This window comes from Microcaecilia unicolor, chromosome 1, assembly GCF_901765095.1.
Source record: "Microcaecilia unicolor chromosome 1, aMicUni1.1, whole genome shotgun sequence".
In the NCBI taxonomy this organism is placed as follows: domain Eukaryota; kingdom Metazoa; phylum Chordata; class Amphibia; order Gymnophiona; family Siphonopidae; genus Microcaecilia; species Microcaecilia unicolor.
The window spans coordinates 8,610,645-8,634,882 of record NC_044031.1 but is presented as its reverse complement, the minus strand read 5'-3'; the positions used below and the strand labels follow the sequence as shown (position 1 = coordinate 8,634,882).

Genomic DNA, 24,238 nt, shown 5'->3' with positions numbered 1-24,238 from the left:
TCACCAGCCCCGCCTCCCACCACCGGCTCTGCCACCCGATCTCGACTAAGCTCCTGGGGATCCATTCCTTCTGCACAGGATTCCTTTATGCTTATCCCACACATGTTTGAATTCCGTTACCGTTTTCATTACTATGTAATTATATATATCAAAATGACAATTAGCATAGTTTTTGAACATATTTACAGAATAATAAAGTTAAAAATCTATTTCTTTGAAAAATAATCTGTGGCCCTTAACTCCTTTTGGAGGTGCAGGAATAGGATGCAGGGGCTGGAGTCCGGGACCTGCAACCACATAACTGAAGTTGCCCTTTCATTTTAAAGTTTCTTTTCTTATATAATTTGTATTGTAATATTCATAATGTTATGTAATTTCTTTTTTCCCTTTTGGTTTTTCCTCTGTTGTTTCCTTTTTCAATTTTAATTTTCCTTGTATAATTTTTAATAATTTTGTAAACTGCTTACATGATATCCCTGATTAGCAGTATATCAAGATAAAATAAAACAAAAAACTTGAATATGCACCTCTTGCCCATTCATTCAGAACCTCCTCTAATTAAATTTAGATCAGCTTTGAAGACCCACCGGAAGATTGGAGGGTGGCCAATGTAACTCCCATTTTTAAAAAAGGCTCCAGGGGAGATCCGGGAAATTATAGACCGGTGAGTCTGACATCGGTGCCGGGGAAATGGTAGAGGCTATTATTAAAAACAAAATTACAGAGCACATCCAAGGACATGGATTACTGAGACCAAGTCAGCACGGCTTTTGTGTGGGGAAATCTTGTCTGACCAATTTACTTCAATTCTTTGAAGGAGTGAACAAACATGTGGACAAAGGGGAGCCGGTTGATATTGTACATCTGAATTTTCAAAAGACGTTTGACAAGGTACCTCATGAAAGGCTACAGAGGAAATTGGGGGGTCATGGGATAGGAGGAAATGTCCTATTGTGGATTAAAAACTGGTTGAAGGATAGGAAACAGAGAGTGGGGTTAAATGGTCAGTATTCACAATGGAGAAGGGTAGTTAGTGGGGTTCTTCAGGGGTCTGTGCTAGGACCACTGCTTTTTAATATATTTCTAAATGATTTAGAGATGGGAGTAACCAGCGAGGTAATTAAATTTGCTGATGACACAAAGTTATTCAAAGTCGTTAACTCGCAACAGGATTGTGAAAAATTACAGAAGGATCTTATGAGACTGGGAGACTGGGCGGCTAAATGGCAGATGACGTTTAATGTGAGCAAGTGCAAGGTGATGCATGTGGGAAAAAAGAACCCGAATTATAGCTACGTGTACGTCATGCAAGGTTCCACGTTAGGAGTTACGGACCAAGAAAGGGATCTGGGTGTCATCGATAATACGCTGAAACCTTCTGCTCAGTGTGCTGCTGCGGCTCGGAAAGCAAATAGAATGTTGGGTATTATTAGGAAAGGTATGGAAAACAGGTGTGAGGATGTTATAATGCCATTGTATCGCTCCATGGAGCGACCGCACCTTGAGTATTGTGTTCAATTCTGGTCGCCGCATCTCAAGAAAGATATAGTAGAATTGGAAAAGGTGCAGCGAAGGGCGACTAAAATGATAGCGGGGATGGGACGACTTCCCTATGAAGAAAGACTAAGGAGGCTAGGGCTTTTCAGCTTGGAGAAGAGATGGCTGAGGGGAGACATGATAGAGGTATATAAAATAATGAGTGGAATGGAACAGGTGGATGTGAAGCGTCTGTTCACGCTTTCCAAAAATACTAGGACTAGGGGGCATGCGATGAAACTACAGTGTAGTAAATTTAAAACAAATCGGAGAAAGTTTTTCTTCACCCAACGTGTAATTAAACTCTGGAATTCGTTGCCGGAGAAAGTGGTAAAGGCGGTTAGCTTAGCAGAGTTTAAAAGGGGGTTAGACAGTTTCCTAAAGGACAAGTCCATAAACCGCTACTAAACGGACTTGGAAAAATCCAAAATTCCAGGAATAACATGTATAGAACGTTTGTATGTTTGGGAAACTTGCCAGGTGCCCTTGGCCTGGATTGGCCGCTGTCGTGGACAGGATGCTGGGCTCGATGGACCCTTGGTCTTTTCCCAGTGTGGCATTACTTATGTACTTATGTAAACACTCCCTCACTGAGGTTACAGTTCAGCCACCTTTCAGCAGGTGGCACTAATCTGGTAAGACTGAGGCTGTTAGAGGGGTGGGGCTCAAGTCGTGGAAAGGGCGTTAAATGTCCTCAAGTCAGTGAGAGAGAGGGAGGCCCCGAGTGTTGAGGCTTGCAGGAGGGAGGTCTCCATTCCAAGCTACGCTACAGTACCTTAGGAGAGGCTCAGGGAAGCAGTGTGGCTCAAGGTTAACCCTCCAGAGTGTATGCATGAAAACTATCAAGGTAGGAGAGAACCCTGAATTCTATGCAGAAAGTACTATTTTGAGGCATGTCCAGAGGGAACCTAGGAAGGGCTTAATGGACACTGTGTTGGGCTAGGCAGGGAGCCAGCCCTAAAGAAAGAGTGATGATAGCGACATGTGAGGAACCAGAGAGAGAAATATAGAGACTGCACTTGTGCTGGACTAAAACTTGTGAAGTAACGGGTGCACATGTTGAATCAAACAATAAAATATTTTCCCTTTTACTTGCAAACCCTGTGTGTATGACTTTGTGCCTGATCCACCCTCAATCACATTACCACAATAATAATGCAGCATGGTAGATTTGCTCTATGTCTTGAGTGATTTTTTTTTTTTTTGAAGCGTCATATTTATTTATTCATACTTGTATCCCACAATTATCCAAAAACGAGTTTCGGTTCAATGTGGCTTACATTTAACAGTTGTTAGAGATTACATTGATCCAATTACATTTTCAAGGTTGAAAGATGCTGTGTTTTACAGTGGTTGGTAAGATAACTACCTTAGTGCGTATGGAATAGTCATTGGATTTCTTGAGAAGATCTGTCTTAGTTCATTTCTTAAATGAAACTTCCCAATATGCCTGGTACTAAGAAGGTTTGTATTATGTTTGTAAGATTACCCCCCCAAGTCAGAAGTGTCTTTGTATGGTGAGCTGTATGTCCTGCCTGTGTGTGGGGTGACAGACAGAAGGATGGTTGCAGGTGTGTGCGGAGGTGGGGGGGGGGGGGTGGACAGAAAAAGATGGCAGTGTGCATTTGGGAAACAGCAGCGAAAGAGAGGGGGGCAGGCTGGCCATGCACATTGAGGAAGGGCAGAGAGAAGGGCAGGCTGGCTGTATGTGTGTTGGGGAGGACAGAGGGGGGGCATTTTACCTATAGGTGTGGCGGGGGGGGGGGGAGGTGGCAGTGTGCATTGCATGGGACAGAGGGGAGGGATGGGCTTGCTATGTATGTGTGGGGAGGAAAGGGAGGGAGGGACGTGCTAGCTGTAGCTGTGTGAAGGTGTGGGGCAGAAAGAGATGGCAGTGTGTACTGGAAGGAGGACAAGAGAGAGGGAAAGTCTGCCCATGTGAATTTAGGTGTGTGTGGGGGGTGGGAACGAAAGAGCGGGATGGACTGGCTGTTCATGTAGAAAGATGTGGCAGTATGCCAAATTGGCAAGAGGAGGCAGATAGATAGACAAGCTGGCTTTATGGGGACAAAAAGGAATGGTTTTGTTTTACTCCTTTGTTTGCTCTTTTTCTGTATCTCTACCTTAATAATACTGTGCATTTTAGTTTAAAGCATGTTTCCTGGCATTTCATAGTTATGTGGCCAGTGGCCAATGACTAGCAAATGACTACTACTAATGATTTCTGTAGCGCTACTAGACGTACGCAGTACTATGCACATTATATTCAGATACTTTCTCTGTCCCTAGAGGGCTCACAATCTAAGTTGTTTGTACCTGGGACAACGGAGGGTTAAGTGACTTGTCCAAGGTCACAAGGAGCTGCAGTGGGAATCAAACCCATGTCACACTCCTCCACTCAACGGCAGTGGAGGAAGCTTCGCTTGAGTCAAGACGGGAACCGGCTCCTTGACACCGTTCTTGAAGGCATGGGTCCTCAACGTCAAGGTGGGCCCGGTCTCGGATATCCGAGAGAAGTGCTGTCTGATACTGAAGAGGAGCGCTCATGGGGATCAGAAGAGGATCCCAGGTACTTTTCCTCAGATGAGTCCTATGGGATCCCTTCTGAGCCCTCCCCTCAACCTGAGAGGAGACTGTCCACCTGAGAGCCTCTCATTCACCTCTTTTGTACGGGAAATGGCTGAGGCCATTCCATTCATAAGCACCGCCACGCTGGGAAAAGACCAAAGGTCCATCAAGCCCAGCACTCCGTCTCTGACAGCGGCCGATCCAGGCCACAAGAACCTGGCAAAACCCCCAAATTTAATAACGATCAACGGACTTTTCCTTCAGGAATCTATCCAGACCTCCTTTAAACTCAGCAAGGCCAGCTGCCGTCACTACCTTCTCCGGCAATGAGTTCCAGAGTCTAACTACGTGCTGAGTAAAGAAAAACTTTCTCCGATTTGTTTTAAACCATCACACTCTAATTTCATCTTGTGTCCCCTGGTTCTATTATTGTTAGAAAGTGTAAACAAACGCTTCACATCTGTCCGCTCTACCCCACTCATTATTTTGTACACCTCTATCATATCACCCCTCAGCCGCCTTTTCTCCAGGCTAAAGAGTCCTAGCTGTCTTAACCCCTCCTCATAGGGTAGTCGTCCCATCCCTTTTATAATTTTTGTTGCCCTTCTCTGCACCTTCTCCAATTCCTTTATATCTTTTTTGAGATGAGGCAACCAGAACTGAACACAATACTCCAGGTGCGGTCGCACCATGGAGCGATATAATGGCATTATAACATCCTCATGTTTGTTTTCCATCCCTTTTCTAATAATAACATTCTGTTCGCCTTCTTAGCCACCGCAGCACATTGAGCTGAAGATTTCAACGTCCTATCCACGATGACTCCCAGATCCCTTTCTTGGTCCGTAACTCCTAAAGCGGAACCCTGCATAACATAGCTGTAATTCGGGTTCCTCCTTCCCACATGCATCACTTTGCACTTGTCAACGTTGAACTTCATCTGCCATTTGGATGCCCAATCCCCCAGTCTCGCGAGGTCTTCGTGTAATCTTTCACATTCCTCTTGCGACGAGACGACCCTGGATAACTTTGTGTCATCTGCGAATTGAATTACCTCACTAGTTACTCCCATCTCAAGGTAATTTATTCCCCGAATAACTGGAGGACAAGCCCAGGACCAAGATGCTCGAGGACCTGAATTACACCTCCCCTGACGGCTCCTCTTCACAAGCTACTAAAGGCAGGAACTGGGTGTCTCCTCTGTCAGTCCCTGTGGATCCCAAGAAAATCAACACCCAGTATCGGATCCACAGAAGCACACTGATGTTATGTCTTCTCTCTCCCCCGCTGGGCGTCTTCTGCAACTGCCTCTTCATCCAGGAGGTATTTTGGTAGGTCACGGAGTGCCCTCTATTCCTAATCCAAGTGTAGGTATACTCCTGCGGCTCACCAGCCTGCTCAGGCTCAGCCCCAGCACGCTTGTTCGCGCAATAGAATGCACCCAAGGCCCCTGCTGCTCCCCAGCAAAAGCAAGGGACGAGTTTTTGACTGGCTCCAGCAGAGCACAGTCACAGTAAAAGTGTCCGCCCCGGACGATTTGTTGGTTGGGGGAAGGTTAACATTTTTTCACCAAAGGTGGCTTCTCATAACCCGCGATCGGTGGGTTCTTTAAATCATCCGGCTCGGATACACCCTCAATTTGCTTTCGAAACCTCCAAATTTCTCGAGAACCCATTCTCTTAGCTCTCAACACAGGCAGGTATTTGCAGAGGAACTCTCCACCCTTCTAAAGGCCCATGCGGTCAAACCTGTTCCACCAGGGGAGGAAGGGCAGGGATTCTATTCCAGGTACTTTCTTGTGCAGAAAAAGACAGGGGGGATGTGTCCCTTCCTAGACCTAAGGGCCATGAACAAATTCCTAGTCTGAGAACAGTTCAGGATGGTTTCCCTGGGCACCCTTGTTCCCATGATTCAGGAAAACGATTGGCTATTTATTAATTTATTTGTTGCATTTGTATCCCACATTTTCCCACCTATTTGCAGGCTCAATGTGGCTTACATTATTCCATAATGGCGAACGCCATTCCTGGAATGAGAAATACAAATTGGTATTGCATTAAAGTTCATAAGTGACAGAGTAGATTAAGTGGTCAAGTATAGAGAATTCATTTTCGGGATGAGAAATGAAGAGGTAGTGCGTTAAAGTTCACTCGTGACAAAGTAACTGATGCAGTCAGGTATAGAGAGTTTGGTTTTGTCAGTTCTGGTATAAGTTTCGTTGTATGGTATTTAGGATGGATCATTGTAGTATGCCTTATTGAACAGTTGGGTTTTAGCGATTTTTGGAAGTTAGTTAGGTCGTGCATTGTTCTTATGGCATTTGGTAGTGCATTCCTTTGTTGCGTGCTTATGTAGGAGAAGCTTGATGCATATGTTGCTTTATATTTTAGTCCTTTACAGCTGGGGTAATGAAGGTTCAGGATTGTGTGTGCTGACCTTTTTGTGTTCCTGGTTGGTAAGTCTATGAGGTCTGACATGTAGGCTGGGGCCTCGCCGTGAATGATTTTGTGAACCAAAGTGCAAATTTTGAACGTAATACGTTCTTTAAGTGGGAGCCAGTGTAGTTTTTCTCTTAGGGGTTTGGCGCTTTCGTATTTCGTTTTTTCAAAAATGAGTCTGGCTGCTGTGGTTTGGACATTTTGGAGTTTCTTAATGATTTGTTCTTTGCATCCGGCAAAGATTGCATTGCAGTAATCTAGGCTATGCTCTCTGGACTTGAAGAATGCATATACACACACCCCGATACTTCCAGCGCACAGTATCAGTACCGCGTATTGCTTTTTGGCCTTGCATCAGCTTCCAGAGTCTTTACCAAGTAGTCGCTACGCAGAATGGGAGTTCATGTGTTCCCTTATCTTGACGATTGGCTTGTGAAGAGTACCCCCGAGGACGGTGCTCAGGAGTCCATGTGGATGACTATTCGGGTGCTGGAACTACTAGGTTCGTGATCAACTATCTCAAGTCCGCCCTTTCTGCCTCGCCTCACCCCATGCTTGGAACAAACTCCCTGAGCCCATACGCCAGGCCCCCTCCCTGCCCATCTTCAAATCATTGCTCAAAGCCCACCTCTTCAATGTCGCCTTCGGCACCTAACCACTACACCCCTACTCAGGAAATCTAGACTATCCCAACTTGACATTTCGTCCTTTAGATTGTAAGCTCCTTTGAGCAGGGACTGTCCTTCTTTGTTAATTTGTACAGCGCTGCATAACCCTAGTAGTGCTCTAGAAATGTTAAGTAGTAGTAGTAAGTCTCATCGCCATCCTGTTCAACAATTGGAATTCATAGGAGCCCAGCTTGATAAGAAAAATGTCCAAGCTTACCTCCCGGGGGTGCGTGCAGGCAATCTTCTTTCGCTAACATCCAAGGTTTAGGTCACAGCTCGGCAGATGTTGAGATTGTTGGGCCTCATGGCTTCCACAGTATATGTTACAAACCTTGCACGTCTACACATGAGATCTGCTCAATGGACCATGGCTTCTCAGTGGTATCAAGCCACGGGAAGTCTAGAAGATGTCATCCAAGTGTCCCCTGAGCTTGTGCGCTCTCTTGATGGTAGACAGTTCGGCCCAATTTGACCTTAGGACTTCCATTTCAAATATCTCAGCCACAAAATGTGCTGATGATGGATGCATCTCTCCTAGGTCCCTCCAGGAAAGAGCTTGGTCCCTCCAGGAAAAGAATCTTTAGATCAATCTCCTGGAACTCTGAGCGATCTGGAATGCTCTAAAGGCTTTCAGAGATTGGCTGTCTCATAAAATTATTCTCATTCAAACAGACAATCGGGTTGCGATGTATTACACCAACAAGCAGAGAGGCACCAGATCTCGCCCTCTATATCAGGAAGCTGTCCAGATGTGGCGTTGGGCTTGCCAACATGGCACGTTTCTTCAAGCCACTTATCTGTCAGGCGTAAACAATGACCTGGCCGACAGGCTGAGCAGGATAAATCAACCTACGAGTGGTCTCTGAATATGGGCTTAGCACGCAAGATCTTCCGAGCATGGGGCACCACCTCAGTGGATCTTTGTGCCACTCACATCAACCACAAGGTCCCTCAGTTCTGTTCCAGGCTTCAGGTCCACAACAGGCTAGTGTCAGATGCCTTCCTCATCAACTGGGGGACAGGTCTTCTGTATGCGTATCCTCCCATACCTCTAGTGGAGAAGACTTTGTTGAAATTCAAACAAGACTGCGGAATCATGATTCTGATCGCACGCTACTGGCCGCGGCAGATATGGTTCCCTCTTCTTCTGGAATTATCCTCCAAAGAACCGTGGAGATTGGCGTTTTCCGACCTTCATCACACAGAAAGAGGGGTCGCTTCTTTATCCCAATCTCCAGTCTCTGGCTCTCATGGCCTGGATGTTGCTGACTTCCGAGAAAGATTCAACTAACAGGTGTTATTCTTTTAAATGGAGGAGGTTTGCCATCTGGTGTGACAGCAAAGCCGTAGATCCCCTTTCTTGTCCTACTCAGACCTTGCTTGAATACCTTCTACACTTGTCAGAGTCTGGCCTCAGGACCGTAAGGGTTCACCTGAGTGCAATTAGTGCTTATCAGCGTGTAGAAGGTAAGCTTATCTACTACTACTACTTATCATTTCTATAGCGCTACTAGACGTACGCAGTGCTGTACACTTGAACATGAAGAGACAGTCCCTGCTCGACAGAGCTTACAATCTAATTAGGACAGACAAACAGGACAAACAAGAGATAAGGGAATATTAAGGTGAGGATGATAAAATAAGGGTTCTGAACAAGTGAATAAGGGTTAGGAGTTAAAAGCGGCATCAAAAAGGTGGGCTTTTAGCTTAGATTTGAAGACGGCCAGAGATGGAGCTTGACGTACTGGCTCAGGAAGTCTATTCCAGGCATATGGTGCAGCAAGATAAAAGGAACGGAGTCTGGAGTTAGCGATGGAGGAGAAGGGTGCAGATAAGAGAGATTTACCCAGTGAACGGAGTTCCCGGGGAGGAATGTAGGGAGAGATGAGAGTGGAGAGGTACTGAGGAGCTGCCGAGTGAATGCACTTATAGGTCAATAAGAGGAGTTTGAACTGTATGCGGAAACGGATAGGAAGCCAGTGAAGTGACTTGAGGAGAGGGCTAATATGAGCATAACGACACTGGTGGAATATTAGTCGTGCAGCAGAATTTTGAACAGATTGAAGAGGAGATGGCTAAGTGGGAGACCTGTGAGAAGCAAGTTGCAATAGTCTAAGCGAGAGGTGATAAGAGCGTGGATGAGGGTTCTGGTAGTGTGCTCAGAAAGGAAAGGGCGAATTTTGCTGATATTATAGAGAAAGAAACGACAGGTTTTAGCAGTCTGTTGAATAATCTCTGGACAGCCTTTAGTTGTTCACTTCACGAGAGGTTTGCTTTTGTCAAAGCCCCCTGTCAAACCTCCACCAGTGTCACGGGATCTCAACGTTGTTCTCACCCAGCTGATGAAAGCTCCTTTTCAGCCACTGAATTCCTGCCATCTGAAGTACTTGACCTGGAAGGTCGTTTTCTTGGTGGCTGTTACTTCAGCTCGTAGGGTCAGAGAGCTTCAGGCCTTAGTGGTGGATGCACCTTATACTAAGTTTCATCTAAACAAAGTAGTCCTCCGCACGCACCCTAAGTTCCTGCCGAAGGTGGTGTCAGAGTTCCATCTGAATCAGTCGTTTGTCTTGCCAACATTCTTTATCCAACCTCATACCCATGCATCTTGCACACTTTGGACTGCAAGAGAGCGTTGGCCTTTTACATAGATTGGACAAAGTCCCACAGTCCACCCAGTTGTTTATTTTGATTCCAACAGGATGGGGGTCGCCATCAGGAAAGAAACACACCATATCCAATTGGCTAGCAGATTGCATCTCCTTCGCTTATGCCCAGGCTGCGCTGACTTTGGAGGGTCATGTCACGGCTCATAATGTTAAGAGCAATGGCTGCGTCGGTAGCCCACTTGAAGTCAGCCTTCACTGAAGTGATTTGCAAGGCTACGACGTGGTCTTCAGTCCACACATTCACATCTCACTACTGCCTTGAGTGAGATACCCGACGCGACAGTTTGGGCAGTCAGTGTTGTAGAATCTGTTTGGGGTTTAGAATCCAACTCCACCCTCCTAAGCCCGTTTTGTTCTGTTCCAAGCTGCACCCTCATCTAGTTGTATATAGTTTCAGGTTAATTTGCGTTAAGTCTTTGCGAGGCCCAATTGACTAGTGTTTGTGGTTTTGGGTGAGCCTGGATGCTAGGGATTCCTCACTTGTGAGCATGGTAAGCCTGCTTGTCCTTGGAGAAAGCGAAAATGTTTACCTGTAGCAGGTATTCTCTGAGGACAGCAGGCTTCACATTCTCACAATCCTGTTGTCTTTTCTTCATATTTTATTTCATATTTTGCTTTTGTATTAAACTGAATGGCCGCGCTGCGGGCGGGAAGGCACTCGCGCATGTGTGGTGGAGCGCTGCTCATGCTCCAGAAAGCTCTCGTTCTTTTTGTATGGCATTTTGCTGACCCTGGCGACATGGGATGAGTCTACCCACTTGTGAGAATGTGAAGCCTGCTGTCCTCGGAGAATACCTGTTACAGGTAAGTATCTTTGCTTTATCACTGCAAGAACATTTAAAGCGTTTCTCTCCAGTGTGAATCAGTTGATGTGTTTTCAGATATTGCTTATGCCTAAAGCTTTTTCCACACTCAGAACATCTAAATGGTATCTCCCCTGTGTGGGCCATGCGATGAAACTGCAACTGTGACTTCACAGAAAATTGTCTTTCACACTCAGTACACTGAAATGGTTGGTCTCCCAGGTGGATCCTGAGGTGCTTTTCTAGCTGTAATTTTATATAAAAATATTTATCACACTCTGTACATGAACAACATTTCTCCATTGATGATGGAATCATTTTATGCTGATTTAAATGTAATAATAAGAAATCCACACGAATGAACTTTTTCCCACATTCCATACATGGAAATGGTTTCTCTCCAGTGTGACTTGTTAGCTGATAATTTAGGCTTCCTTTTCTAGCAAATTTTTTATCAACATTCTGTGCATGGAAAAGGTTTCACTTGTGTGAATTCTCAGGTGAGATTCTAGGCTTTATTTTCTTGAAACCTTTTTATGGCATTCTGTGCATGGAATCTTATCTCACCAGAGTGGGTTCTTTGATGTCTAACTAATTCTGTGCTTCGAATAAACTGCTTTCCACATTCTCTACACTGGAAAAAGTTTCGCTCCCGTGTGGATTTTAAAATGGTCTTTTAGGCATCTTTCCCAAGAGTAACATTTCATACATTCAGTACACTGAAAAGGTTTCTCCAGATGGGTTGGCATTCTCTCTCATGGTTCCTACGATGTCTCGCTAGTTCATATTTCAAAACAAAACATTTCCCACATTCAGTGCATTGAAAGGGTGTACTGCTATGGATTTACAGCCTATCTCACTGACACAGGCTACTCAATAATTATCGTGGATTCTTTTGGATTTATATTAGATAAATGAAACCTTTATTAGAGGTGCTAAAATCTACAATGATTTATTTATTTTATTTATTGCACATTTTCCCACCCATTTGCAGGCTCAATGTGGCTTACAAAGACCTGTCATGGCATCACCATTTCAGGGTACAAAGATACAATAGATGTTACAGGGATAACAAGAATGAGAAGGCTAACAGCTTGATCTAAACATCAGTTTTAGAAAGAGAAGAGACTGTCATAGTAATGAAGGAGTGGCGCTGTGTTGTACTTGGTTATGGATTCTCATGGTAGGCTTTGGTGAAAAGATAGGTTTTCAACGATTTCCGAAAGTTGGCTATTTCTTGAATTGTTTTCAGGTGGGTTGACAGTGCATTCCATAGTTGCGTGCTCTTGTAGGAAAAGCTGGATGCGTGTGTTAGTTTGTATTTTAATCCTTTACAGCTGGGGAAGTGAAGATTAAGAAACTTGCGAGTGGATCTATTGACATTTCTGAGAGGGAGGTCGACAAGGTCGAGCATGTAAGATGGGGCATCTCCGTAAATGATTTTATGAACAATCGTGCAGATTTTGAACGTGGTTCGTTCTGTAAGTGGGAGCCAGTGTAGTTTCTCGCTTAGGGGTTTTGTGTTTTCAAATTTAGACCTTCCAAATGTAAGTCTGGCTGCGGTATTTTGGGCCGTTTGGAGTTTCTTGATAATTTGTTCTTTACAACCAACGTAGAGTGCATTGCAGTAGTCCAGATGACTTAGTACCATTGATTGCACCAGGTGTCGAAAGATGGTCCTCGGAAAGAAAGGTTTTACTCATTTAAGTTTCCACATGGCGTGGAACATTTTCTTAGTTGTATTCTTCACGTGGTTCTCCAGTGTGAGATTTCGATCTATGGTGACTCCAAGGATTTTCAGAGAGTCAGATACGGGGAGGGATAATGTTGTGGTGGAGATGGTAGGGAATTTACTTGTGTTATGTTGTGAGGTAAGTATCAGGCATTGTGTTTTTTCTGCATTGAGTTTTAGCTGAAATGCATCTGCCCAAGAGTGCATGATTTGGAAGCTTTGGTTAATTTTGTGGTGATTTCCTTGAGATCGCGCTTGAACGGGATGTAGATCGTGACGTTGTCTGCATATGTATATATGGATTAAGATTTTGATTGTCAAGGAGCTTGGCTAGAGGTATCATCATTAGGTTAAAGAGGGTTGGCGATAGGGGGGATCCTTGGGGAACTCCACATTCAGGTGTTCCTGGGGCTGATGTCGCTGCATTAGTTGTTACTTGGTATGATCTTGTGGTCAGGAATCCTCTAAACCAACTAAGCACGTTTCCTCCGACTCCAAAGTAATCTAATATGTGTAGCAGTATTCCATGGTTGACCATGTCAAAGGCACTGGACATTTCAATTTGCAAGAGGAGTATGTTGTTGCCAGTTGCAATCATTTGTTTAAATTTGTTCATTAGTGTTACTAGTACTGTTTCCGTGCTGTGGTTCGTTCTAAATCCTGCTTGAAATTCATGCAGAATTGAGTGTTTATTTAGGTGGTTAGTGAGTTGTTTTGTCACTGCGCCTTCCATGAGTTTGGTTATCAGCGGGATCGATGCTACTGGTCTATAGTTGGTTAGGTCACTTGTGGATTTCTTTGCATCCTTAGGCAAAGGAGTGAGTAAGATGTTTCCTTTATCTATTGGGAAGAGACCATTTTGAAGCATGTAGTTAAGGTGTCTCGTGAGGTCTACTTTGAATTGTTGATTAAGATATATACAATGGTTAGCTATATACACACAATGATTAGCTATATAAACAATCATTACATCACTGGTCTCTACATCTAAGCAATGCTAAGAGTTCTTAGACCAGGAAAAAAAGCAATAATACACTATACATACAATCATCACTGGTCCTTACACATCATCCAGGCTCTTATCATCAGCTGGGGGGGGGGGCCGTTACAGCGAAAGCCAGGAGCTTTTTAGACCAGGAACAAGTCCTCTGCGCAGTACTTACGTTACTCACAGATGAGCTCCCGATTTCACTGAAAGAAACTCCCCTTTTTATTAGGCTCAGAACTCATGTTCAGAGCTAAGGAAAATTACAGAATGCTTCTCTGTTTAGGTAAACAAGCCATACTGTGAGAACGTGGTCACATGCTTTACAAGTCCAGGTGGCCAGGCTGAACTTCAAAAAACAAGAACCATCCTCCCCTTTGCATACCAAATTAAGTCTTATCTTCCAACTTGTTTTTGTTATTTACAAGGAAAGTTAGTTTTGGTCAAAGACAGATTTCAGAGTTCATTATCGATCAAAGCAGTGTTGAAAAGCAATCCTTTACATCTTCCATTACAAAGGGTTTCTCACCTGCGTGGAGTTTCTGGTGATTCTCGGAATACTTAAGACAGAAAAATTTCCCACATTCAGTACACTGAAACGGTCTCTCACTGGTGTGGCTTTTTCTAGTGTCTTTTTAGGTTGCCAGTATAACTGATTGACTCCATTATGCATAGAGACAAGACCTTAAAGATCTTTCTTTAGTAATATCTCCAAATGCTGCTGCTTCAGTGAGTGCTTTCAGGTGTGCCATTAGTGAATGCTTATAAGAAAAAAGTCTTCCACATTCAGTGCATTGAAGAGACCTAGAAAGCCCTTCTAAGGGCTCAGTCTTCTCTGCTCCAAGAGATTTCCTCCGTTTTGTCTCTCTGTGATGGAGGTCAGAGGTCGTTTGCTCACTGTTATTATTTTGGGAGGGTATCTCTGTTCTTAGGTATCTCCAGTGCTCGGGGAGGTTTGTGAGCTCCCTGTCATTTCTTTCACGGTGACCCAATTCAGTGAGTCTCCTGCAGGGTAACTCTGTGATTCCTGCCAGATTCTTCCATCTCTGTCCTTTGGGAAACACAGACATGTCTTGGGCGCAGTTTCCATTTTCAAGGATCTTCTCTACTTGCCTCCTTCACTTCTTCCTCTGTCGCCTCATTTTCTGCTGGATATAAAAACAAGAAATTAAATATTTTTTAGCAATCGGAAATCAGACTTTATCCATTGCCAACTTGACTCTCCCCAAGCTTCCTTGCTTTCAGCACTGGCCTGACTTTCCTGACTTCTGCTTTCAGCCTCTTCTATCAGATCGATTCTCTCCCCTCCTCCATTTCTGCAGCTGTTTCACCCCTCTGTCAGCCTCATGTTTAATTTAATATGACGTTTATATCTTGCTTCTTGAAAAACGTGTCCCTGTGAGTAGTGCCATTATAGAGAATGGATATAAAATACTATATCGCTGGTACTACACCCCGGACAGACTAGCCAAAATGATACCAGAAGCGTCGAATCAATGCTGGAGGGGATGTACAATGAAGGGAGACATGCTACACATCTGGTGGACGTGCCCAAAAATACAAAGATACTGGAGAGAACTGTTGGACATGCTTAAACAAATACTGGGCAAGGAGTATCCAATGACAGTGGACCACTGCATACTACACTTTCGACCTACAGGACTTTCGAAACCGCTACATCGATTGGCCTCCATGTTTTTGGCGGCGAGCAAGATAGCGGTGGCATCCGCATGGAAGCAACAATCGACTCCACCAGTAATGAAGGTTATATATAAAATGGACTACTTTTACCAAATGTCTAAATTGACAGCAATAAAGAATGGACAAGTAGCCCAATTCTTAAAAATATGGGATAAGTACAAAGAGTGGAGGCATCGAGACGGGATCGACCTTGATACGCCCCAGCTGATGACACCGAGGCTCTGAACGCCACTAAGAGCACAAGGACCGAAATATATCATAAATTTATCCACGGGTGCAGCAGTGTTGTGACTATTGCAAAATGAAAATAGAAGAGGCATATGGGCAGGGAGTTGGGGAAGTGAGGGAGGGGGGAGGGGATATGGGATTGTTTATATGTAAACTACAGCAATATACTTTGAAATGTATGTTTAAATATATAAATAAACATTTAAAAAAAAAAAAAAAAAAAAAAAGAAAAACGTGTCCAATGCAGTTTCAATATACAAATACAAAATATTTTGACAGCGTTCATGAACATAGCTAAGACGAAAACATAATACAACTTCTAAATCCTTTCCCAACAGCCAGAGGAAAAAAAAAAATAAAGATTTTCTTCCCATATATAAGGCCAGAAAAACCCTTTTTTTATACAGGAGAAAGAAGCGGCAATCAATTATAAATTACTGAGAGAAAAAATATGAAAAAATATTACAGGTGTTTAAAACTGATACTGAAAAGTGTTTTCAATTAATGGAACAAAATACAAGCCATTAATCAGCTGGCAATTCCTACACTCTCATACAGCTTTGGAATTGTAGACTGGCATTATAAAGGATCTTGAAAAACTGCAAGTACAAAAAAGAAAACTTCTCCATGCCCACAAGGTCACTATAAGAATCATTATGTGCCAAGATTGTATATTCCCTAAGCCAAAGGAGACATGAGCCTCACAGAAATAGATTATACCTATACAGCTACTGTCATCGGCCTCCAGGTCTGCTTAACAGCATTATTAGATGCAAATACACAGAAAGAGACACGTTCTAGACACTTTGTTAATGTGCAAAGATCCATTTGAAAGACCCGCAGCAGGGTTGCACGTATAGGTGCAATGTAAAAAAATCAGCAACTCTCTGCTCCCTGGAATACACAAGTTAATTAAAAAAAAAAAAGTCCGGCTGAAGATAGATGTGGAAATGATCTAAAATAATATCATAAGTACATAAGCACCGCCATACTGGGAAAAGACCAAGGGTCCATGAAGCCCACCAGCATTCTGTCTCCGACAGCGGCCAATCCAGGCTTCAAGAACCCGGCAACCTCCCCCCCCCCCCAAAAAAAAGAAATATATATATATATTTAATAATGTTCAATGGACTTTTCCTTCAGGAATCTGGCCAAACCCCCCTTAAACTGCGCAAGGCCAGCTGCTGTCACTACATTCTCTGGCAACGAGTTGCAGAGTCCAACAACACGCGGAGTAAAGAAAAACTTTCTCCTACTTGTTTTAAATCTACCATGTTCTAGCTTCATCTTGTATCCCCTGGTTCTATTGTTTGAAAGTGTAAACAAACGCTTCACTTCTGTCCGCTCTACTCCACTCATTATCTTGCAAACTTCTATCATATCACCTCTCAGCCGCCTTTTCTCCAAGCTGAAGAGCCCTAACCGTCTTAGCCTTTCCTCATAGGGAAGTCGTTCCAACCCTTTTATCATTTTTGTCGCCCTTCTCTGCACCTTCTCCAATTCCTTTATATGTTTTTTGAGATGCAGCGACCAGAATTGGACACAATATTCGAGGTGCGGTCGCACCATGGAGCGATACAATGCCATTATAACATCCTCGTGTTTGTTTTCCATTCCTTTCCTAATAATACTCAACATTCATGTACAATGCCCATACGTCTAAAGGATGTGAAGAAGTGCAAAACATGTTCAAAATGCAGATACAGTGCATATTGGACCAGAACATCGCCTGCACATGTAAAATCTGCTAGCTACGATGGACATTTGCAGATATTAGTGTAGTTATTGTGGTATGCTACAGTGTAACATAGTAACATAGTAGATGACGGCAGAAAAAGACCTGCACAGTCCATCCAGTCTGCCCATCAAGATAAACTCACATGTGCTACTTTTTGTGTATATCTTACCTTGATTTGTACCTGTCCTTTTCAGGGCACAGACCATATAAGTCTGCCCAGCACTATCCCCGCCTCCAAACCACCAGCCCCGCCTCCCACCACCGGCTCTGGCACAGACTGTATAAGTCTGCCCAGCACCATCTCCGTCTCCCGCCACTGGCTTTGCCACCCAATCTTGTCTAAGCTCCTTAGGATCCATTCCTTCTGAGCAGGATTCCTTTATGTTTATCCCACGCATGTTTGAATTCCGTTACCATTTTCGTTTCCACCACCTCCCGCGGGAGGGCATTCCAACTACTACTACTTGACATTTCTAAAGCTCCAAGCATCCACTACTCTCTCTGTGAAAAAATACTTCCTGACATTTTTCCTCAGTCTGCCCCCCTTCAATCTCATTTCATGTCCTCTCGTTCTACCGCCTTCGCATCTCCGGAAAAGGTTCGTTTGCAGATTAATACCTTTCAAATATTTGAACGTCTGTATCATATCACCCCTGTTTCTCCTTTCCTCCAGAGTATACATGTTCAAGTCCGCAAGTCTCTCCTCATATGTCTTGGAACGCAAATCCCATACCATTTCACATGTAAAAACACTTGGTGTATTTACACATGCCTGCCACCTCATTTCTGTATCTACTTCTGATAGGAAACTAAGACATATCTTCTCAATAAACCCACTGACTATTCCCATATGCACTAACAGTTATCTTGGCAACCCACTGTAAAACACAGCATCATTCAACCTTGTAAATGTAATTCAACCAATATAATCTCTAACAACTGTTAAATGTAAGCCACATTGAACCAAAACTCGTTTTTGGATTAATTGTGGGATACAAACATGAATAAATAAAATAAATAAAAAATACATTTAAATTTATGTATGGCTGTTGGAAGGGGGGAGGGGATACAGAGGGGGAGATGCTAGACCATGTTGGGGGGAGGGGAATTGGGAAAGATGGACAAGGAGGCTGATGCTGGATGGTAACAAAAAGGGGGTATCGTGTTAGAGAAAGGGTCTGATTCTGGAGGGGCAGAGACAGGAGTTGGGAAAAGCAGAATGTCTAACATTCTGGCATTGGGGGCTGAGTTAGGAATGGAGGCTGAATATGGGGTTAGGGATGATATAGGGGCAATCCTTGGCCCATCCTTGGCCACCTTTTTTTTTTTTTTTTTTTTTGAAAAATGAAATAATATTTATTTTATGCAGATACATAAAAACAGCATACAATTTTCCTCTAACCGCCCAACATGGCCATATTTCACCCTAACAAGAGCTGCAACAGGGGGTTAACATAAAACTGTAAAATAAATACATAAAATGCCATCAATATGATTAAGCAAAAAGAACTATAACTTAATACACCCTCCCTCAAATTTCTATAAAGGGCACTTTCAGTTGTGTTCGCTAATTTGGTTAATTGATTAACAAGCCAATCAGTGCTGATAATTGCTAGTTAACAACCAATTAGGCGCAGGTTTTTAGGCATGGTTTTAGGTGGTCTATGTTTCAACGGTTTTTATTGATGACTTGAAGAAATACAAATCCGACTCAATACCTTAACGGTGTTATAACATTACAATTTTAAAATCATAACAAAACAGGGGAGCTACCCCACTACTTACAGTCATCACGTTTTTTCCAACTTTTTCCCCATCCCCCTCCCTCCCCCCTAGCCATGCTTTATCAACAGTGTTCACCATGGCCAATATACAAATAATAACTTTCATTGATGTGTTAGCACAGCCTTCCCTTCTCCCATATCCACATTCCAAAATAATATGTTCAAAACTCATATGTTCCCCCATCTCACACCAATCTCCACCACTTTTTAAACGTTATGAGGAGCATGTTATTACCAAAAAGTGTTGTGATATAGTGAAACAACTACAAAGATCCCTTCCTCCCCCCTCCCTCTACTTCCCACCCCGTGTTGAGAGATTTCCAGATTTTAACTTATTACCACGAAGGATGATCCAATTTCAAGATACATCTAAAGTGAGTTCACCATTAAACTGCGTCCTTTAGGAGACAGAGTATTAATATATGGTCCCCAAACATCCAAAAACCGCTTCAACCTCCCAGGGGAGCTCCCCACCCCTCTTCTCTCAAACAATACAAATTCGTGTAACTTGTTGCGCCAGTGCCAGAAGTCCGGGGGGGTCTCCGCCATCCACTGACTCATTATTAGTCTTTTACCAATCAAAAAGGCCTTCCGAACCATTTGACGGGCTGACCCCCTCTGCAACAGAAAAGCTTCATATTTATCTAACAAGATTCCCATCGGAGAGCACATGATTCTCAAGTCCAAAAGATTCGCCAGGTATTGGGCAATAGAATCCCAAAAGTGTCTCACTTTATAGCAGCTCCATAAATAGTGAAAGAAAGATCCCGGAGCCCTCCCACACTTCCCACATAGAGGTGTAGAAACTCCTCCCATCTTGAATACCTGAGCCTTCGTTAGATAGGCCCTATGAAGAATGCGATATTGGCACTCTCTAAGCCCTGCATTCCCCGTTAAGCTCCGTATCCTGGCCGTCAAAACATTGAAATCTAAAGAAAGATGTGGTCTTTCCAAGTCTCCTGCCCATCTCTGACGAATGTTCTCCCGATCCCTGGGCGCCAAAAGTGTCCCCAAAACCTTATGTAACCCAGAAATAGATAGTCGTTCACTTTGTACCGAATGGAAAAACTGTCTCAATAAGCGACAGTGTCCAGCGCTCAAGGCTTCCATCTCCAATGAATCCACATAGTGTTTTAACTGGGCATAGGCAAAAGTACCGCCCATATCATATCCCAGCCCCAGTGCTCCTAGGTTTAACATGCGACCTTGTCGATTTAATACATGCTCCAACCGATTTATCCCATGTCTCGACCAGGTCCGAAAAACCGCGTTCTCCAAGCCCGGCCGAAACAACAGATTACCCTGAATAGGGAGCAAATCTGATACACACCTATTCAGGCCATACATCCGCATCATATCTCTCCAAAGCATCCGTAAAGGGAACACAAGTATACTAGAACGTAGATCAGGAGGAAGCGATTTACTAGGAGCCTGCAAAAGAAAATGAAAGTGACACGGTGCATAATATTGGCTTTCCAACCTTCTCCAAGTATAATCATCTCGCGCCAAAAACCAATCTCCAAGATGACGCAAAAGACAGGCCCAATTATACCTCCTTAGATCCGGGAGCCCTAGGCCTCCCTCCCTCCAAGTCCCCTGCAATATATGTATTGGCAATTTTGCTTTTCTACCTCCCCAGCAGAAGCATCTGAGCACTTTGGTCAGCAAATTCACATCTTTTGTTTTCAAATAGAGGGGCAACATATGCAATAAATACAGCCACCTAGGAAACTCTACCATTCTGAATAATTGAATCCGTCCACTGAGAGACAGAGGCAACGACCGCCAAGCACGTAATCTCTCCGTCGTGTTCCCCAACAGTCTAGAAACATTCAAACTATACAGCTCTGAGACTTTCATCGAGATATGTAGACCAAGATATTTGAAAGATCCCGGTGCCCATCGAAGAGGAAATCTCTCTCCCCATGTTTTCTTTAGACCTTCCACCGAGGGCAGTGCCAGTGATTTACTGTAATTAAGACGGAACCCTGCAAAATCTCCAAACTCCGTAAATAATTCCAGGAGAGCTGGTAAAGAAGAGTGCGGCTCTGTGAGATGTACTAGTAAGTCATCTGCAAAGGCAGAAAGCAAGAACTCAGAATTCCCTATCTGTACACCTCTAATCTCCGGGTGTTGTAGTATTTCTCGGAGAAGAGGATCCAAGGATAAAACAAACAAAAGAGGAGACAGGGGACATCCCTGTCTCGTTCCTCTATAGATCCGGAAGGATCTCGAGCGCTCCTCATTTACCCATACATAAGCACTCGGCTCCGAATATAGGACCTTGACCGCTTCCAGGAAAAAACCCCCAAAACCATAAGCACGTAGTACCGCAAATAAATGTGACCAACTGACCCGGTCAAACGCCTTTTCCGCATCAAAACTCACTAAGAGCGACGGAAGGCGGCTTTTGGCTACAACTTCTAAAGATGTCAATAAAGATCGAACATTTTTCACTGCCGTCCTTCCCCGCACAAAACCCACTCCTTGGCCACCTTTAAATCTAGACTGAAAGCCCACCTCTTTGACATTGCTTTTGACTCGTAACCACTCGCCTCCACTTACCCTCCCCTCTCTTCCTTCCCGTTCACATTAATTGATTTGATTTGCTTACTTTACTTATTTCTTGTCTATTAGATTGTAAGCTCTTTGAGCAGGGACTGTCTTTCTTCTATGTTTGTGCAGCGCTGCGTACGCCTTGTAGCGCTATAGAAGTGATAAATAGTAGTAGTAGTAGTAGTCTCTTGTAACCAGAGCTAATAGTGTGATGTCATAATGCCTCAGTCCACCAATAAGAGCCAACCTCATCAGTGATGTCACAATGGCTTGATTGTCCTATACTTGGCTCACTTTTATTACATAGCTCTTTGAGCAGGGACTGTCTTTCTTCTATGTTTGTGCAGCGCTGCGTACGCCTTGTAGTGCTATAGAAATGCTAAATAGTAGTAGTAGTAGAAGGGAGCTGATGCTGGCAAGCGGCAGAGGTAGAAGTGACAGTGATGCTGGGGGGACTGACATAGAAGAGGAGGGCATAAAGGGTGGGGGGGGGGGGTACCAAGAGCCTAGGGAGGTGACAGTGGAAATGAAGAGGGGTGGGGCAATGCAGAAGAACAGAGCAAATGAATATTACGGGAGGAAGTAGATGAGTGGATATCATAGAAGGGGGTATCAGGGAAGACGTGTGTCAATGGATGCTTGGATTGGAGGAGTGGCAGGGGCACTGGATGCTGAAGCAGGAGAAGAAAGAAGCTGAGGCCTATGATGAGGGTGAGATACAAAGGAAAAGAGGCAGATATTTGCCAGAGAATGTGGTTAAGGCGGTTAGCTTAGCAGAGTTTAAGAAAGGTTTGGCCGGCTTCCTGAAGGAAAAGGCCATTGAATGTTATTAAATGGACGTAGGGAAAAATCCACTATTCCTGGGACAAGCAGTACAAAATGCTTTGCTCCGTGGATCTTGTCGGGTGATTGTGACCTGGATTGGCCACTGTCGGAGACAGGGTGCTGGGCTAGATGGACCTTTGGCCTGTCCCAGTGTGGCGATGCTTATGTCTTATGAAGGAGGTAAGAGGGGGTAAAATGGGGATGTAAAAAGAGGAACAGAAGCCTTAATAAGGGGGCAAGACATAAGAAAGGGACTGGAGAAGAAAAGGGATTGACTGACAGGGACCTGGGGTTGGTGAAGGGATGAGAGGAAAGTAGATAAGGTTAGGAAGGAGATGAGTAAGATGGAAATGGGGGACTAGAGAATGGCTCAAAAACAAGAAAATAAGAGGCAGACAAAGGAATTAGAAACAGAGAAAAAAAATGTAGGCAAATAAAGACCATCCCTTCAATATTCAGCGCTACTTACAGTGGGGGAAATAAGTATTTGATCCCTTGCTGATTTTGTAAGTGTGCCCACTGACAAAGACATGAGCAGCCCATAATTGAAGGGTAGGTTATTGGTAACAGTGAGAGATAGCACATCACAAATTAAATCCGGAAAATCACATTGTGGAAAGTATATGAATTTATTTGCATTCTGCAGAGGGAAATAAGTATTTGATCCCCCACCAACCAGTAAGAGATCTGGCCCCTACAGACCAGGTAGATGCTCCAAATCAACTCGTTACCTGCATGACAGACAGCTGTCGGCAATGGTCACCTGTATGAAAGACACCTGTCCACAGACTCAGTGAATCAGTCAGAGTCTAACCTCTACAAAATGGCCAAGAGCAAGGAGCTGTCTAAGGATGTCAGGGACAAGATCATACACCTGCACAAGGCTGGAATGGGCTACAAAACCATCAGTAAGACGCTGGGCGAGAAGGAGACAACTGTTGGTGCCATAGTAAGAAAATGGAAGAAGTACAAAATGACTGTCAATCGACAAAGATCTGGGGCTCCACGCAAAATCTCACCTCGTGGGGTATCCTTGATCATGAGGAAGGTTAGAAATCAGCCTACAACTACAAGGGGGGAACTTGTCAATGATCTCAAGGCAGCTGGGACCACTGTCACCACGAAAACCATTGGTAACACATTACGACATAACGGATTGCAATCCTGCAGTGCCCGCAAGGTCCCCCTGCTCCGGAAGGCACATGTGACGGCCCGTCTGAAGTTTGCCAGTGAACACCTGGATGATGCCGAGAGTGATTGGGAGAAGGTGCTGTGGTCAGATGAGACAAAAATTGAGCTCTTTGGCATGAACTCAACTCGCCGTGTTTGGAGGAAGAGAAATGCTGCCTATGACCCAAAGAACACCGTCCCCACTGTCAAGCATGGAGGTGGAAATGTTATGTTTTGGGGGTGTTTCTCTGCTAAGGGCACAGGACTACTTCACCGCATCAATGGGAGAATGGATGGGGCCATGTACCGTACAATTCTGAGTGACAACCTCCTTCCCTCCGCCAGGGCCTTAAAAATGGGTCGTGGCTGGGTCTTCCAGCACGACAATGACCCAAAACATACAGCCAAGGCAACAAAGGAGTGGCTCAGGAAGAAGCACATTAGGGTCATGGAGTGGCCTAGCCAGTCACCAGACCTTAATCCCATTGAAAACTTATGGAGGGAGCTGAAGCTGCGAGTTGCCAAGCGACAGCCCAGAACTCTTAATGATTTAGAGATGATCTGCAAAGAGGAGTGGACCAAAATTCCTCCTGACATGTGTGCAAACCTCATCATCAACTACAGAAGACGTCTGACCGCTGTGCTTGCCAACAAGGGTTTTGCCACCAAGTATTAGGTCTTGTTTGCCAGAGGGATCAAATACTTATTTCCCTCTGCAGAATGCAAATAAATTCATATACTTTCCACAATGTGATTTTCCGGATTTAATTTGTGATGTGCTATCTCTCACTGTTACCAATAACCTACCCTTCAATTATGGGCTGCTCATGTCTTTGTCAG

At 44.1% G+C, this 24,238-nt stretch overlaps 1 protein-coding gene across 1 annotated transcript in view; it reads right to left on the bottom strand.

Moving 5' to 3' along the window:
• Nucleotides 1–13,863: 13,863 nt before the first annotated feature.
• Nucleotides 13,864–24,238, bottom strand: part of LOC115462836 (oocyte zinc finger protein XlCOF6-like) — a 56,515-nt gene continuing 46,140 nt past the window's right edge. The window contains exon 5 of the mRNA XM_030192874.1: nt 13,864–14,544. Within this exon, the coding sequence (XP_030048734.1) occupies nt 14,489–14,544 (56 nt within the window). The 3' untranslated portion in view covers nt 13,864–14,488. The remainder of the gene's footprint in view (nt 14,545–24,238) is intronic.